The 16,606-nt window shown below is 50.4% G+C and overlaps 1 protein-coding gene across 2 annotated transcripts in view; it reads right to left on the bottom strand.

The window, feature by feature from the left end:
* Positions 1-1,167: 1,167 nt before the first annotated feature.
* Positions 1,168-16,606, bottom strand: part of LOC142465654 (transmembrane protein 272-like) — a 30,802-nt gene continuing 15,363 nt past the window's right edge. For both annotated transcript variants that reach the window (XM_075569808.1, XM_075569807.1), the window contains exons 3-6: positions 12,235-12,294; positions 11,205-11,381; positions 2,231-2,385; positions 1,168-1,949 (exon numbers count right to left, since the gene is read on the bottom strand). In XM_075569808.1, the coding sequence (XP_075425923.1) occupies positions 1,869-1,949; positions 2,231-2,385; positions 11,205-11,381; positions 12,235-12,294 (473 nt within the window). In that variant the 3' untranslated portion in view covers positions 1,168-1,868. The remainder of the gene's footprint in view (positions 1,950-2,230; positions 2,386-11,204; positions 11,382-12,234; positions 12,295-16,606) is intronic.

The raw sequence follows: 16,606 nt of genomic DNA, 5'->3' as shown, positions 1-16,606 counted from the left end.
TCAGCTCTACTGCAGAAGGATCCATTTATATGACGTATCCCAGTATATATTCTCTGGATTGGTATGTTATTATCCCTGTATATTAGCTGTAGGGCCTCGGAATATTATAGTTCATATACAGCTCCATACATATAGATTATGTCGCTTAAAACACATTTAAAAAGTCAGTCGCAAATAGCAATATACACTGAAATGAGTATAACCTGGAAGCCCTATAACAGCCAGACAGCCCTATAACAGCCAGGCAGCCCTATAACAGCCAGACAGCCCTATAACAGACAGGCAGCCCTATAACAGACAGGCAGCCCTATAACAGCCATTCCTATAACAGCCAGGCAGCCCTATAACAGCCATTCCTATAACAGCCAGATAGCCATATAACAGCCAGATAGCCCTATAACAGCCATCCCAATAACAGCCAGACAGCCCTATAACAGCCAGACAGCCCTATAACAGCCAGACAGCCCTATAACAGCCAGACAGCCCTATAACAGCCAGACAGCCCTATAACAGCCATCCCTATAACAGCCATTCCAATAACAGCCATTCCAATAACAGCCATTCCAATAACAGCCATCCCTATAACAGCCAGCCCTATAACAGCCAGCCCTATAACAGCCATCCCTATAACAGCCATTCCAATAACAGCCATTCCAATAACAGCCATTCCAATAACAGCCATCCCTATAACAGCCATCCCTATAACAGCCAGCCCTATAACAGCCAGCCCTATAACAGCCAGCCCTATAACAGCCAGCCCTATAACAGCCATCCCTATAACAGCCATCCCAATAACAGACAGCCCTATAACAGCCAGACAGCCAGACAGCCTTATAACAGCCAGACAGCTCTATAAAAGCCATCCCTATAACAGCCACACAGCTCTATAACAACCATACAGCCCTATAACAGCCAGCCAGCCCTATAGGCCGTGAAGCCTAACTACGAAAACCCCATAACAATGATCCCACGATTTACAAGATATATTGCTTTAACCAAACGCTGGTTAGGAGGTCCGGACTTCACTGAAGAGGGAACGCAGACAAGTTTCCAGTGCCACCGAGATGGGAGCTAAGCTATTGAGGATATCGCAAAGGCGGCCATCTTTAAGAACGTGTTTTCACATGAGATCTCGATAGAAAAAGGGAAGCAAACAACTTGTATATATAACATACATAGAATGTATTGGCTTAAAAACACATGTATCCTCTAGAAAAGGATTCTAGAACAGAATGAGAATAGTACAGTTTAGTGTCCAAAACAGAGATTCATGACAGACAAGGTGGATTATATCATGATAGAACATGTGTCTGGATCATCAGTGTCTAGAAAAGGGCTTCTCGATCAGGATAGAAAAGTGTCTCTGGATCAGGATAGAAAAGGCTTCTGGATGAGGATAGAGAAGGCTTCTGGATGAGGATAGAGAAGGCTTCTGGATGAGGATAGAGAAGGCTTCTGGATGAGGATAAAGAAGGCTTCTGGACGAGGATAGAAAAGGCTTCTGGACGAGGATAGAAAAGGCTTCTGGACGAGGATAGAAAAGGCTTCTGGATAAGGATAGAGAAGGCTTCTGGATGAGGATAGAGAAGGCTTCTGGACGAGGATAGAAAAGGCTTCTGGATGAGGATAGAGAAGGCTTCTGGATGAGGATAGAGAAGGCTTCTGGATGAGGATAGAGAAGGCTTCTGGATGAGGATAGAGAAGGCTTCTGGATGAGGATAGAGAAGGCTTCTGGATGAGGATAGAGAAGGCTTCTGGACGAGGATAGAAAAGGCTTCTGGATGAACATAATATAACACATATCTCCGCCTCCGCATAACATCTCCAATGCAGAACTCTCTCGTGTAATTATCAATTGGAACCAGAACTCAGATATTATTCTGTTTGAAGGCTTCTTGCTCCTCTGTTGATGGGTTCATGGGAGGAGGTTCTGGGTCTGCGTTAGCCACCTGCAACACAGATGAAGGTTTTATTACACGTGTAAAACGACAGTGAATAAATATGTAAATAGGGTCAGTGGTTCCTGTATCTTATGTGATAAAAGAACAGAGGAGTAAATACCACGTCCCTATTAATCTTTATTGGATATCCCGTGTGAGATGCCCGCTTGTCACAGAGAATACATGGATTCGAATGAACAAATACTGATTCATTCATAAATTGTAGATACAATGCTAATAATAATGCAATTACTTATGGTTTAGGAATATTTGTACATTTGAATACTTACCAAAATACCAGCGAAGCACAAACAGCAACATAAAATCGTAACAAGAAGAGCTAGAAAGATGTACTCGAAGATCAAGATCCCAAACGCAAATTTGTAGACCGTGTCATTACATCTTCCGGGATATTCCTTGTAGACACTAAAAACCCAGACACTGCCTGAAAGACACACATAATACGTCTCAGAGTGACCTAATGACCGGGACGTGGTTAATGGGCTAATGGGTTAATGGGTCAGCCCCACATAGCAGCAAAGTGACCTAATGACAGGGACGTATTTAATGGGTTAAATCAGCGGTGCGCAAAGTGGGGGGTGTGAGATTTTTCTTTGGGGGGGCGCAGCATTGCAGGGGCCCCGCGCTCTTCTCCCAAGGCATTTTAATTAAATGCCGGGGGATCGCGTGAGGCCCCCGCAACTCAAAGTTTACCTTCACACTGCCGGTGTTAGGACTCGTGTCCGCGTGGTCATGTGACGTGACGTCACACGCGTCTAATGACGCCGCGGGTCACGTGACGTCACATGACCCCCACCGCGTGAAATAATGGGGGGCGCACCACGGGTGCAGAACAGGCAGCAGGGAGAGGGGGAGCAGCAAAAAAAGTTTGCGTGCCCCTGGGTTAAATGGTCAGTCCCACGTGTCATTGAAACGTTCAAATTCATAAAGGGTTTTAACAAAGTACAGGAGGGAAGCATATTTCTGAGAAAGAGAAGTGCTAGATACGTCATTGTATGACGCTGGAGGGTAGCAGATTAAGGGGAAACTAGCAAGAACTTTTTCGGGGTGAGGGTGGTGGATTCATGGAATCGTACAGTTCCAAATTGCGGGGAACCTGTTTCAGGCGAGGAGAGTCCGGCTGTGCAGCCAACACAACACAAATTCCTCAAAGTGCAGGTCTCCTCTGGGACAGAGATACAAAGTGCAGGTCTCCTCTGGGACAGAGATACAAAGTGCAGGTCTCCTCTGGGACAGAGACACAAAGTGCAGGTCTCCTCTGGGATAGAGATACAAAGTGCAGGTCTCCTCTGGGACAGAGATACAAAGTGCAGGTCCCCTCTGGGACAGAGATACAAAGTGCAGGTCTCCTCTGGGACAGAGAAACAAAGTGCAGGTCTCCTCTAGGACAGAGGTACAAAGTGCAGGTCTCCTCTAGGACAGAGATACACAGTGCAGGTCTCCTCTGGGACAGAGGTACAAAGTGCAGGTCTCCTCTGGGACAGAGATACAAAGTGCAGGTCTCCTCTGGGACAGAGATACAAAGTGCAGGTCTCCTCTGGGACAGAGAAACAAAGTGCAGGTCTCCTCTAGGACAGAGGTACAAAGTGCAGGTCTCCTCTAGGACAGAGATACACAGTGCAGGTCTCCTCTGGGACAGAGGTACATAGTGCAGGTCTCCTCTGGGACAGAGGTACAAAGTGCAGGTCTCCTCTGGGACAGAGGTACAAAGTGCAGGTCCCCTCTGGAACAGAGGTACATAGTGCAGGTCCCCTCTGGAACAGAGGTACATAGTGCAGGTCTCCTCTGGGACAGAGGTACATAGTGCAGGTCTCCTCTGGGACAGAGGTACAAAGTGCAGGTCTCCTCTGGGACAGAGGTACAAAGTGCAGGTCTCCTCTGGGACAGAGGTACAAAGGGCAGGTCTCCTCTAGGACAGAGGTACAAAGGGCAGGTCTCCTCTAGGACAGAGGTACAAAGTGCAGGTCTCCTCTAGGACAGAGATACACAGTGCAGGTCTCCTCTGGGACAGAGGTACATAGTGCAGGTCTCCTCTGGGACAGAGGTACAAAGTGCAGGTCTCCTCTGGGACAGAGGTACAAAGTGCAGGTCCCCTCTGGAACAGAGGTACATAGTGCAGGTCCCCTCTGGGACAGAGGTTCAAAGTGCAGGTCCCCTCTGGGACAGAGGTACAAAGTGCAGGTCTTCTCTGGGACAGAGGTACAAAGTGCAGATCCCCTCTGGGACAGAGGTACAAAGTGCAGGTCTCTTCTGGGACAGAGGTACAAAGTGCAGGTCCCCTCTCAGACAGAGATACAAAGTGCAGGTCTCCTCTGGGACAGAGGTACAAAGTGCAGGTCTCCTCTGGGACAGAGGTATAAAGTGCAGGTCTCCTCTGGGACAGAGGTATAAAGTGCAGGTCTCCTCTGGGACAGAGGTACAAAGTGCAGGTCCCCTCTCAGACAGAGATACAAAGTGCAGGTCTCCTCTGGGACAGAGGTACAAAGTGCAGGTCTCCTCTGGGACAGAGATACAAAGTGCAGGTCTCCTCTGGGACAGAGGTACAAAGTGCAGGTCTCCTCTGGGACAGAGGTACAAAGTGCAGATCTCTGGGACAGAGGTACACAGTGCAGGTCTCCTCTGGGTCAGAGGTACAAAGTGCAGGTCTCCTCTGGGACAGAGGTACAAAGTGCAGGTCTCTGGGACAGAGGTACAAAGTGCCGGTCTCTGGGACAGAGATACACAGTGCAGGTCCCCTCTGGGACAGAGATACAAAGTGCAGGTCTCCTCTGGGACAGAGATACAAAGTGCAGGTCTCCTCTCGGACAGAGATACAAAGTGCAGGTCTCCTCTCAGACAGAGATACAAAGTGCAGGTCTCCTCTGGGACAGAGATACACAGTGCAGGTCTCCTCTGGGACAGAGGTACATACTGTAGTGCAGGTCTCCTCTGGGACACAGGTACAAAGTGCAGGTCCCCTCTGGGACAGAGGTACAAAGTGCAGGTCTCCTCTAGGACAGAGGTACACATTGCAGGTCTCCTCTGGGACAGAGGTACATAGTGCAGGTCTCCTCTGGGACAAAGGTACAAAGTGCAGGTCTCCTCTGGGACAAAGGTACATAGTGCAGGTCTCCTCTAGGACAGAGGTACAAAGTGCAGGTCTCCTCTGGGACAGAGGTACACAGTGCAGGTGTCCTCTGGGACAGAGATACAAAGTGCAGGTCTCCTCTCAGACAGAGATACAAAGTGCAGGTCTCCTCTCAGACAGAGATACAAAGTGCAGGTCTCCTCTAGGACAGAGATACAAAGTGCAGGTCTCCTCTCAGACAGAGGTACATAGTGCAGGTCCCCTCTGGGACACAGGCACACAGTGCAGGTCTCCTCTGGGACAGAGATACACAGTGCAGGTCTCCTCTGGGACAGAGGTACACAGTGCAGGTCTCCTCTGGGACAGAGATACAAAGTGCAGGTCTCTGGGACAGAGATACATAGTGCAGGTTTCCTCTAGGACAAAGATACAAAGTACAGGTCTCCTCTAGGACAGAGGTACACAGTGCAGGTCTCCTCTGGGACAGAGATACAAAGTGCAGGTCTCCTCTTGGACAGAGGTACACAGTGCAGGTCTCCTCTGGGACAGAGATACACAGTGCAGGTCTCCTCTAGGACAGATATACACAGTGCAGGTCTCCTCTGGGACAGAGGTACAAAGTGCAGGTCCCCTCTGGGACAGAGGTACACAGTGCAGGTTTCCTCTAGGACAGAGGTACAAAGTGCAGGTCCCCTCTGTTACAGAGGTACAAAGTGCAGGTCCCCTCTGGGACAGAGATACACAGTGCAGGTCTCCTCTAGGACAGAGGTACAAAGTGCAGGTCTCCTCTAGGACAGAGGTACAAAGTGCCGGTCCCCTCTGGGACAGAGATACACAGTGCAGGTCTCCTCTAGGACAGAGGTACAAAGTGCAGGTCTCCTCTAGGACAGAGGTACAAAGTGCCGGTCCCCTCTGGGACAGAGATACACAGTGCAGGTCTCCTCTAGGACAGAGGTACAAAGTGCAGGTCTCCTCTAGGACAGAGGTACAAAGTGCCGGTCTCCTCTAGGACAGAGGTACAAAGTGCCGGTCTCCTCTGGGACAGAGGTACAAAGTGCAGGTCCCCTCTGGGACAGAGGTTCAAAGTGCAGGTCTCCTCTAGGACAGAGGTACAAAGTGCAGGTCCCCTCTGGGACAGAGGTACACAGTGCAGGTTTCCTCTAGGACAGAGGTACAAAGTGCAGGTCCCCTCTGTTACAGAGGTACAAAGTGCAGGTCCCCTCTGGGACAGAGATACACAATGCAGGTCTCCTCTAGGACAGAGGTACAAAGTGCAGGTCTCCTCTAGGACAGAGGTACAAAGTGCCGGTCTCCTCTGGGACAGAGGTACAAAGTGCAGGTCCCCTCTGTTACAGAGGTACAAAGTGCAGGTCCCCTCTGTTACAGAGGTACAAAGTGCAGGTCCCCTCTGTTACAGAGGTACAAAGTGCAGGTCTCCTCTGGGACAGAGGTACAAAGTGCAGGTCTCCTCTGGGACAGAGGTACAAAGTGCAGGTCTCCTCTGGGACAGAGGTACAAAGTGCAGGTCTCCTCTGGGACAGAGGTACAAAGTGCAGGTCTCCTCTGGGACAGAGGTACAAAGTGCAGGTCTCCTCTGGGACAGAGGTACAAAGTGCAGGTCTCCTCTGGGACAGAGATACACAGTGCAGGTCCCCTCTGGGACAGAGGTACAAAGTGCAGGTCTCCTCTGGGACAGAGGTACAAAGTGCAGGTCTCCTCTGGGACAGAGGTACAAAGTGCAGGTCTCCTCTGGGACAGAGGTACAAAGTGCAGGTCTCCTCTGGGACAGAGGTACAAAGTGCAGGTCTCCTCTGGGACAGAGGTACAAAGTGCAGGTCTCCTCTGGGACAGAGATACACAGTGCAGGTCCCCTCTGGGACAGAGGTACAAAGTGCAGGTCTCCTCTGGGACAGAGGTACAAAGTGCAGGTCTCCTCTGGGACAGAGGTACAAAGTGCAGATCTCTGGGACAGAGGTACAAAGTGCAGGTCTCCTCTGGGACAGAGATACAAAGTGCAGGTCTCCTCTCGGACAGAGATACAAAGTTCAGGTCTCCTCTCAGACAGAGATACAAAGTGCAGGTCTCCTCTGGGACAGAGATACACAGTGCAGGTCTCCTCTGGGACAGAGGTACATACTGTAGTGCAGGTCTCCTCTGGGACACAGGTACAAAGTGCAGGTCCCCTCTGGGACAGAGGTACAAAGTGCAGGTCTCCTCTAGGACAGAGGTACACATTGCAGGTCTCCTCTGGGACAGAGGTACATAGTGCAGGTCTCCTCTGGGACAAAGGTACAAAGTGCAGGTCTCCTCTGGGACAAAGGTACATAGTGCAGGTCTCCTCTAGGACAGAGGTACAAAGTGCAGGTCTCCTCTGGGACAGAGGTACACAGTGCAGGTCTCCTCTGGGACAGAGATACAAAGTGCAGGTCTCCTCTCAGACAGAGATACAAAGTGCAGGTCTCCTCTCAGACAGAGATACAAAGTGCAGGTCTCCTCTAGGACAGAGATACAAAGTGCAGGTCTCCTCTCAGACAGAGGTACATAGTGCAGGTCCCCTCTGGGACACAGGCACACAGTGCAGGTCTCCTCTGGGACAGAGATACACAGTGCAGGTCTCCTCTGGGACAGAGGTACACAGTGCAGGTCTCCTCTGGGACAGAGATACAAAGTGCAGGTCTCTGGGACAGAGATACATAGTGCAGGTTTCCTCTAGGACAAAGATACAAAGTACAGGTCTCCTCTAGGACAGAGGTACACAGTGCAGGTCTCCTCTGGGACAGAGATACAAAGTGCAGGTCTCCTCTTGGACAGAGGTACACAGTGCAGGTCTCCTCTGGGACAGAGATACACAGTGCAGGTCTCCTCTAGGACAGATATACACAGTGCAGGTCTCCTCTGGGACAGAGGTACAAAGTGCAGGTCCCCTCTGGGACAGAGGTACACAGTGCAGGTTTCCTCTAGGACAGAGGTATAAAGTGCAGGTCCCCTCTGTTACAGAGGTACAAAGTGCAGGTCCCCTCTGGGACAGAGATACACAGTGCAGGTCTCCTCTAGGACAGAGGTACAAAGTGCAGGTCTCCTCTAGGACAGTGGTACAAAGTGCCGGTCCCCTCTGGGACAGAGATACACAGTGCAGGTCTCCTCTAGGACAGAGGTACAAAGTGCAGGTCTCCTCTAGGACAGAGGTACAAAGTGCCGATCTCCTCTGGGACAGAGGTACAAAGTGCAGGTCCCCTCTGGGACAGAGGTTCAAAGTGCAGGTCTCCTCTAGGACAGAGGTACAAAGTGCAGGTCCCCTCTGGGACAGAGGTACACAGTGCAGGTTTCCTCTAGGACAGAGGTACATACTGTAGTGCAGGTCTCCTCTGGGACACAGGTACAAAGTGCAGGTCCCCTCTGGGACAGAGGTACAAAGTGCAGGTCTCCTCTAGGACAGAGGTACACATTGCAGGTCTCCTCTGGGACAGAGGTACATAGTGCAGGTCTCCTCTGGGACAAAGGTACAAAGTGCAGGTCTCCTCTGGGACAAAGGTACATAGTGCAGGTCTCCTCTAGGACAGAGGTACAAAGTGCAGGTCTCCTCTGGGACAGAGGTACACAGTGCAGGTCTCCTCTGGGACAGAGATACAAAGTGCAGGTCTCCTCTCAGACAGAGATACAAAGTGCAGGTCTCCTCTCAGACAGAGATACAAAGTGCAGGTCTCCTCTAGGACAGAGATACAAAGTGCAGGTCTCCTCTCAGACAGAGGTACATAGTGCAGGTCCCCTCTGGGACACAGGCACACAGTGCAGGTCTCCTCTGGGACAGAGATACACAGTGCAGGTCTCCTCTGGGACAGAGGTACACAGTGCAGGTCTCCTCTGGGACAGAGATACAAAGTGCAGGTCTCTGGGACAGAGATACATAGTGCAGGTTTCCTCTAGGACAAAGATACAAAGTACAGGTCTCCTCTAGGACAGAGGTACACAGTGCAGGTCTCCTCTGGGACAGAGATACAAAGTGCAGGTCTCCTCTTGGACAGAGGTACACAGTGCAGGTCTCCTCTGGGACAGAGATACACAGTGCAGGTCTCCTCTAGGACAGATATACACAGTGCAGGTCTCCTCTGGGACAGAGGTACAAAGTGCAGGTCCCCTCTGGGACAGAGGTACACAGTGCAGGTTTCCTCTAGGACAGAGGTATAAAGTGCAGGTCCCCTCTGTTACAGAGGTACAAAGTGCAGGTCCCCTCTGGGACAGAGATACACAGTGCAGGTCTCCTCTAGGACAGAGGTACAAAGTGCAGGTCTCCTCTAGGACAGAGGTACAAAGTGCCGGTCCCCTCTGGGACAGAGATACACAGTGCAGGTCTCCTCTAGGACAGAGGTACAAAGTGCAGGTCTCCTCTAGGACAGAGGTACAAAGTGCCGGTCTCCTCTGGGACAGAGGTACAAAGTGCAGGTCCCCTCTGGGACAGAGGTTCAAAGTGCAGGTCTCCTCTAGGACAGAGGTACAAAGTGCAGGTCCCCTCTGGGACAGAGGTACACAGTGCAGGTTTCCTCTAGGACAGAGGTACAAAGTGCAGGTCCCCTCTGTTACAGAGGTACAAAGTGCAGGTCCCCTCTGGGACAGAGATACACAGTGCAGGTCTCCTCTAGGACAGAGGTACAAAGTGCAGGTCTCCTCTAGGACAGAGGTACAAAGTGCCGGTCTCCTCTGGGACAGAGGTACAAAGTGCAGGTCCCCTCTGTTACAGAGGTACAAAGTGCAGGTCCCCTCTGTTACAGAGGTACAAAGTGCAGGTCCCCTCTGTTACAGAGGTACAAAGTGCAGGTCTCCTCTGGGACAGAGGTACAAAGTGCAGGTCTCCTCTGGGACAGAGGTACAAAGTGCAGGTCTCCTCTGGGACAGAGGTACAAAGTGCAGGTCTCCTCTGGGACAGAGGTACAAAGTGCAGGTCTCCTCTGGGACAGAGGTACAAAGTGCAGGTCTCCTCTGGGACAGAGATACACAGTGCAGGTCCCCTCTGGGACAGAGGTACAAAGTGCAGGTCTCCTCTGGGACAGAGGTACAAAGTGCAGGTCTCCTCTGGGACAGAGGTACAAAGTGCAGGTCTCCTCTGGGACAGAGGTACAAAGTGCAGGTCTCCTCTGGGACAGAGGTACAAAGTGCAGGTCTCCTCTGGGACAGAGGTACAAAGTGCAGGTCTCCTCTGGGACAGAGATACACAGTGCAGGTCCCCTCTGGGACAGAGGTACAAAGTGCAGGTCTCCTCTGGGACAGAGGTACAAAGTGCAGGTCTCCTCTGGGACAGAGGTACAAAGTGCAGGTCTCCTCTGGGACAGAGGTACAAAGTGCAGGTCCCCTCTGGGACAGAGACACAAAGTACATTTCTACTCACAAGTTCACAATGCAATTCTCCATTTAATGTAGCAGCCAAGAACAGAGGAGGAACAACGTTCAAGGTCTCATATGGACCTTTCATCTGGAGATGGGACCTGGTGCGTTGTTTCTCCTCTGTTCTTAGAGGAGACCTGCACTTTGAGGAATTTGGATTCATGGGATAGCCACACATCAGAGGTGCTCGGGACTAATACAGGAAGGGAATTCACTGGTGCTTGGGACAAGCCGTCTCACTCGCCACGAGGGGCCCGTCTCACTCGCCACGAGGGGCCCGTCTCACTCGCCACGAGGGGCCCGTCTCACTCGCCACGAGGGGCCCGTCTCACTCGCCACGAGGGGCCCGTCTCACTCGCCACGAGGGGCCCGTCTCACTCGCCACGAGGGGCCTGTCTCACTCGCCACGGCTACGCTTATAGTGACGAAGACGCGACGGTGACGTCAGGCTGCAGTCACTGGAAAAATCAAATTGAGATGACCAAGCCGTTGCTCCGTCGCGCTTACTATAAGTGCATGCGATGGCGGCAATGCATTTGTTTGGATGCGACGTTGCGTCGCCGGCACTATAAGCGCAGCCTAACTCGCCATGAGGGGCCGTCTCTCACCACGAGGGGCCCATCTCACTCGCTAGAGGGGCAGCTCACTCACTATAAGGGGGCTGTCTCACTCGCTATAAGGGGGCTGTCTCACTCACTATGAGGGGGCTTTCTCACTCGCTACGAGGGGGCTTTCTCACTCGCTACGAGGAGCCGCCTCACTCACTAGAGGGGCCTCCTCACTCTCTAGAGGGCAGTTACCTGCAATGAACCAGCAGGAAGAGAAGACTCCCATCACCCCCTCTATGGCATACATCAGTTTCTCGGCTGCTTTCTTCAGCGGGATGATTGCAAAGGCCACTAGGTGAAAAGCTCCGGCCACTATGAGGTAGATCGGGATTTTCGGCTGAATCGGACAATTATCAACGTGTATAGAACCTGTGGTACAATAAGGAGTTATAGGGAGAGGTTATATGGGGTAATAGGAGGAGTTATAGGGAGGGGTTATATGGGGTAATAGGAGTTATAGGGAGGGGTTATATGGGGTAATAGGAGGAGTAATAGGGAGGGGTTATATGGGGTAATAGGAGGAGCTATAGGGAGGGGTTATATGGGGTAATAGGAGTTATAGGGAGGGGTTATATGGGGTAATAGGAGGAGTTATAGGGACAGGTTATATGGGGTAATAGGAGGAGCTATAGGGAGGGGTTATATGGGGTAATAGGATGAGTTATAGGGAGCGGTTATATGGGGTAATAGGAGTTATAGGGAGGGGTTATATGGGGTAATAGGAGGAGTTATAGGGACAGGTTATATGGGGTAATAGGAGGAGTTATAGGGAGCAGTTATATGAGGTAATAGGAGGAGTTATAGGGAGCGGTTATATGGGGTAATAGGAGGAGTTATAGGGAGGGGTTATATGGGGTAATAGGAGGAGTTATAGGGAGGGGTTATATGGGGTAATAGGAGGAGTTACAGGGAGCGGTTATATGAGGTAATAGGAGGAGTTAAAGGGAGAGGTTATATGGGGTAATAGGAGTTATAGGGAGGGGTTATATGTGGTAATAGGAGGAGTTATAGGGACAGGTTATATGGGGTAATAGGAGGAGTTATAGGGAGCGGTTATATGGGGCAATAGGAGGAGTTATAGGGAGAGGTTATATGGGGTAATAGGAGGAGTAATAGGGAGCAGTTATATGGGGTAATAGGAGGAGTTATAGGGAGCGGTTATAGGGGGTAATAGGAGGAGTTATAGGGCGCGTTTATATCTGGCAATCGTTGCATTTCTTACCTATGACAATCATGGCGATGCTGAGCGCTGTCCAGAGCAACACAGAGAAGTGCTGAGACGCTGAAATAAAATAATGCAGTTTTAAGTTGATGCGAAAAATGCAGAAAGTGACCTAATAACAAGGCTTTGTTTAATGGGTTAAAGAGCCAGTCCCACATAGGAGCAAATTATCAGCTACAAGAGACTCAACCCCAATGTGCTCTATGGATCTATTGATTAACAAGCACTTCCATGGACCTCTCCTTACCTGGACCACGGTGCCGCATTACATGAGCTTCTCCATCGCTCTCTCTCTGGGGTATTCTATGGTTACTACAGAGAGCGCTACCTGTGAACTAGTCTCTCAGGACCATACACCCGAGCGGATCAACCATCACCACTTTAAGTTTGACGATATGACTACTGACGTATAGTTAGTGACACCACGGACAGTTTCACTGTAGACCGTACGTCCCAGTCCATTACTCGCCCACGTTTCCCTGTTGGGACCCCATCTGGGATACTGCAAAGTGACTGTAGCCTCACTAGATGAAGAGCTTGTGAACATTATTTTCACACCAGTGAGGAGACTGGGCACGGTCAGCGGCTGATACAGGGTTTGTTTTTCTGTTGCAGCAAATAGAGTTTCACGTCAACATTTACTCAACTTTGGACTTTTTGCTGAACAGAGGAAAAAGCAGAGAATTGGTGGGACTGCAGACCCATGAAAAATATCGGAACGCACCAGATGTAGGAAGTACTCCTTGAGTAAACACCAACCCGGAACGAAACGCGTGGGGGGGAAGAGATTTTTTTGCCCTTTTTGTATTTTGTTATGTATTTTTTTATTATGAAATCAATAAATCTTTTTCTATTATTTTTCCTAGATCTGGCGAGTTCTCCTATTTTTCATGGGTCTGCAGCCCCACCAATCCTCTGCTTTTCCTCTGTTCGGCTTTTTGTGATTGGAGCGACGCACACAGGCAGTACTGATCCATCTGTCTAAGCGCCCGCCAGTCGAGGGAGGGACGGTGTATCACAGGGAGCAGAAGCATCTCCCCACCGTTTATCACAGGAGGCACTGGGTCAGACCTCCACTCCCGGCTTCGGCACAGAGGTAATATCTTTGCCTCTTTTGGACTACCCTGGTCAGTATGTACATTACTCTACACGTATTATCCTCTCTCCTGTCCCTTTAACATATTCGGACAATTTCTTAGCAGTGGATTCTACTAGTACTGATGCCATTGATCATCACCCCTTATTTTGATGTTATAATGATTATACTTTACGTGCTTTTCCTATAGCTTTCACTCGGCTTGTTTCATACTTTGGACTTTGCTGTTTTTTTATTGGGGGGTGCGGGGGGGGGGGGGGAGGGGGTGTTTCCACAGTGACTCATACTTCCCCATGTACTTCCCCATTAACTTTAACCCGAGAATAAAGACCAGAGACTTTAATAGCCACAGGGCACGGCCTCCATGAAATACTTGTTTCTTCAACTGTGGATCACAATGGGTTAAATATATACGACGGGTTTTTGCCAGGGATTATTCAAGTCACGGCACAAGGTATAAAGCTTTACAATGGTCCTTGTTTCCCAGCCACACCTGTTTACTCTACACTACAAAGTATTTTGCTCCTTAGAAGAGGTGTGAGCAAAAGCAGAATATTACTCTGACAATCTCCACCAGAATACATCAAACCCAGCTAACTTCTGGAAGGTTATCAACAATATATCCCAGCCTCCTAGCCATCAACAACCAAGTAATATCACTAAGGGGGATATTACTCTGACAAATCCCACTGACATTGCAAATGCATTCAATGATTACTTTGTGGGGTGTGCTAACTTATTAGCCAAACGCAACCCGAACTACATACATGAACCTCATTCTGGGAGTACCCACATAGCCCCAACCTCTCCCAACACTGCTCACCATTTTCAATTTGTTCCAGTATCTGAAGAGGAGATTACACAAGCGCTCCTCAAATTAAAACTAAGCAGCTAATATGGACCCGACTTACTACAATCTAGGTTCCTATGACTTGGTGCCCCAGCCATTGCCAAACCAATAGCTTCAATAGGCAACTCTATTCTGTCTGCAGGCCATATCCCTAAGACCTGGAAAACTGCCAAAGTTGTCCCAATCTTTAAAAGTGGGGAGAAAAACACTGTCTCAAACTAGAGGCCGATCTCTCTTCTCCCAATACTATCCAAAGTCATGGAAAAATGTGGTCACTCCCAATTAAGCGATTACTATACCAAGATAAATTTCCCTAGCCAATCCCCATCAGGCTTTCGCCCAAACACTCCACCGTAACTACCCTGCTAAAAGTTTGCAATGAGAGCCAGTGTGGAATGGAACGGGGACAACTCACTGGTGCAGTATTCCTAGATTTTGCAAAGGCTTTTGATACTGTTGATCATGTTATCTTGTTAACAAACTCCAGTGCTCTGGAATAGGGAAGCATGCTTTAAACTGGTTTCATTCCTACCTACAGTATCAGGTAGATCCCAACATGTGTCCATCTCAGGCTCTAACTCCAACCCCTTGCATATCACCTGTGGTGTCCCACAAGGCTCTGTTCTGGGGCCCCTACTCTTCTCAGTGTTCATCAATGATCTTCCTACAGCTTGTAAGGGAGCTTCAATACACATGTATGCAGATGACACAATCATACCACAGCCATAGCCTCTCTGACCTTCAACACATACTTCGGTCTGACTTTTTGAGACTTCAAAATTGTATTCCCCAAAACAAACTGTATTTAAACACTGACAATGTTATTTGGGACCAAAGCTAAATTTTTAAAGCTTCCAATGACTGAGCTCCAGATAAGAACGCTAATACCACCCTAACTCCTGTTACTAGTTTTAAATACTTGGGAATATGGTTTCACTCCCATTTAACATTCGGGATGCACATTGATACCCTGACATCTAAGACCTATGCCAAACAAGGCGTACTTTACAGGAACAAATCCTCCCTAAGTCTCCTGGTCAAAAAGCGTATCGCACAGCAGATGCCAATGCCAATTATCGACTATGGAGACATAGTATATGGCTTGGCACCCCAAACTCACCTTAGCAAACTTGATACCCTCTACAATTCAATATGCCGCTTTGTTCTCTAAAGCAACTACAACACACATCACTGCGAAATGCTCAAAGAACTAGATTGGTCATCACTAGAGTCTAGGTGCAAAGTTCCTTTCCTGTCTTGCCTTCAAATACTTTCTGGGCAAGCTGCCCACTGATCTGAACAAGCTCCTCACCCCTACCACATGCAGCACTTATCCCCTGAGATCTGACTCCAAAAGACTGTTCATGGTCTCGAGGTTCAGCAAAGTATCCGGCCGCTCCTCCTTCTCTTAGGCTGCGAACCCGCTGCGCACGGCCGCGGACCACCAGCTCCTTTCCTCCAGTCTGAAGGTCCCCGCTGGCTGCGTGCTGTGACGCGTCAGCCGGCCGATGCTGCAAGCTTCTTGTGATCAGAAGCGCTGACGCGTCACGTGGTGCAGCAGTCAGCCAATGAGGAGGGAAAGGAGGCAGCTACGGGGAGGGAGGCGGCCACCCTGTCTGTGCAGCCGTGCATAGCGCCGCCCCCCCCCTCCTCTGGTGCCCATTTCGCAGGCTGCCCCTGCTCCGGGAGGGGGGGGGAAGAGGAGAGGGGGGGGAGAGAGGGACCGACAGGTTGGGGGGGGACACAGCACGAGAGCCTCCCGCTTAAACCACACACCCCTGCTCAAACCACGCCCCCAGCTCCCACTCCTTACAGACCGCAGGGAGAGGTCAATTGCAGGGGCTGAGGGCTGCTGTGGGGCTGAAGGGCTGCAGCGCTGTGCTGTGGGGCTGAGGGGCTGGAGCGCTGTGCTGTGGGGCTGAGGGGCTGCAGCGCTGTGCTGTGGGGCTGAGGGGCTGCAGCGCTGTGCTGTGGGGCTGAGGGGCTGCAGCGCTGTACTGTGGGGCTGAGGGGCTGCAGCACTGTGCTGTGGGGCTGAGGGGCTGCAGCGCTGTGCTGTGGGGCTGTGTGATGGTCCCACCCCCTCACGTCATGGCCGTGCCCCCCCACCCATTTTGGCCACGCCCCGCTCCCGCCCCCCTCCCGCTCCGGCTCCCTACAGACCGCATATTGCAGTCTGTGCCTGTCAGCGCGCCGCCTGTCTGCAGTGCGGGTGCGCTGACTGAGGGAGCGGGGCCTTAGCCTTACCGAGCCCCCCAAAACTGGAACAACCTACCGGAGACTCTCACAGCCGCCACCAGTCTAAGTTCTTTCAAAACTAAAGCTGTCTCACATTTTAATCTGGTCTGTAACTGTTACATACGCCCATAATATATATTATCTCTAACTGTGCACGCAATGTCTTGTATATAATGTATACCCTGCTC

Source organism: Ascaphus truei, chromosome 14 (assembly GCF_040206685.1).
Source record: "Ascaphus truei isolate aAscTru1 chromosome 14, aAscTru1.hap1, whole genome shotgun sequence".
In the NCBI taxonomy this organism is placed as follows: Eukaryota; Metazoa; Chordata; class Amphibia; order Anura; family Ascaphidae; genus Ascaphus; species Ascaphus truei.
Note: the sequence above shows the minus strand (reverse complement) of the source record. Positions and strands in the feature narration are given on the sequence as shown.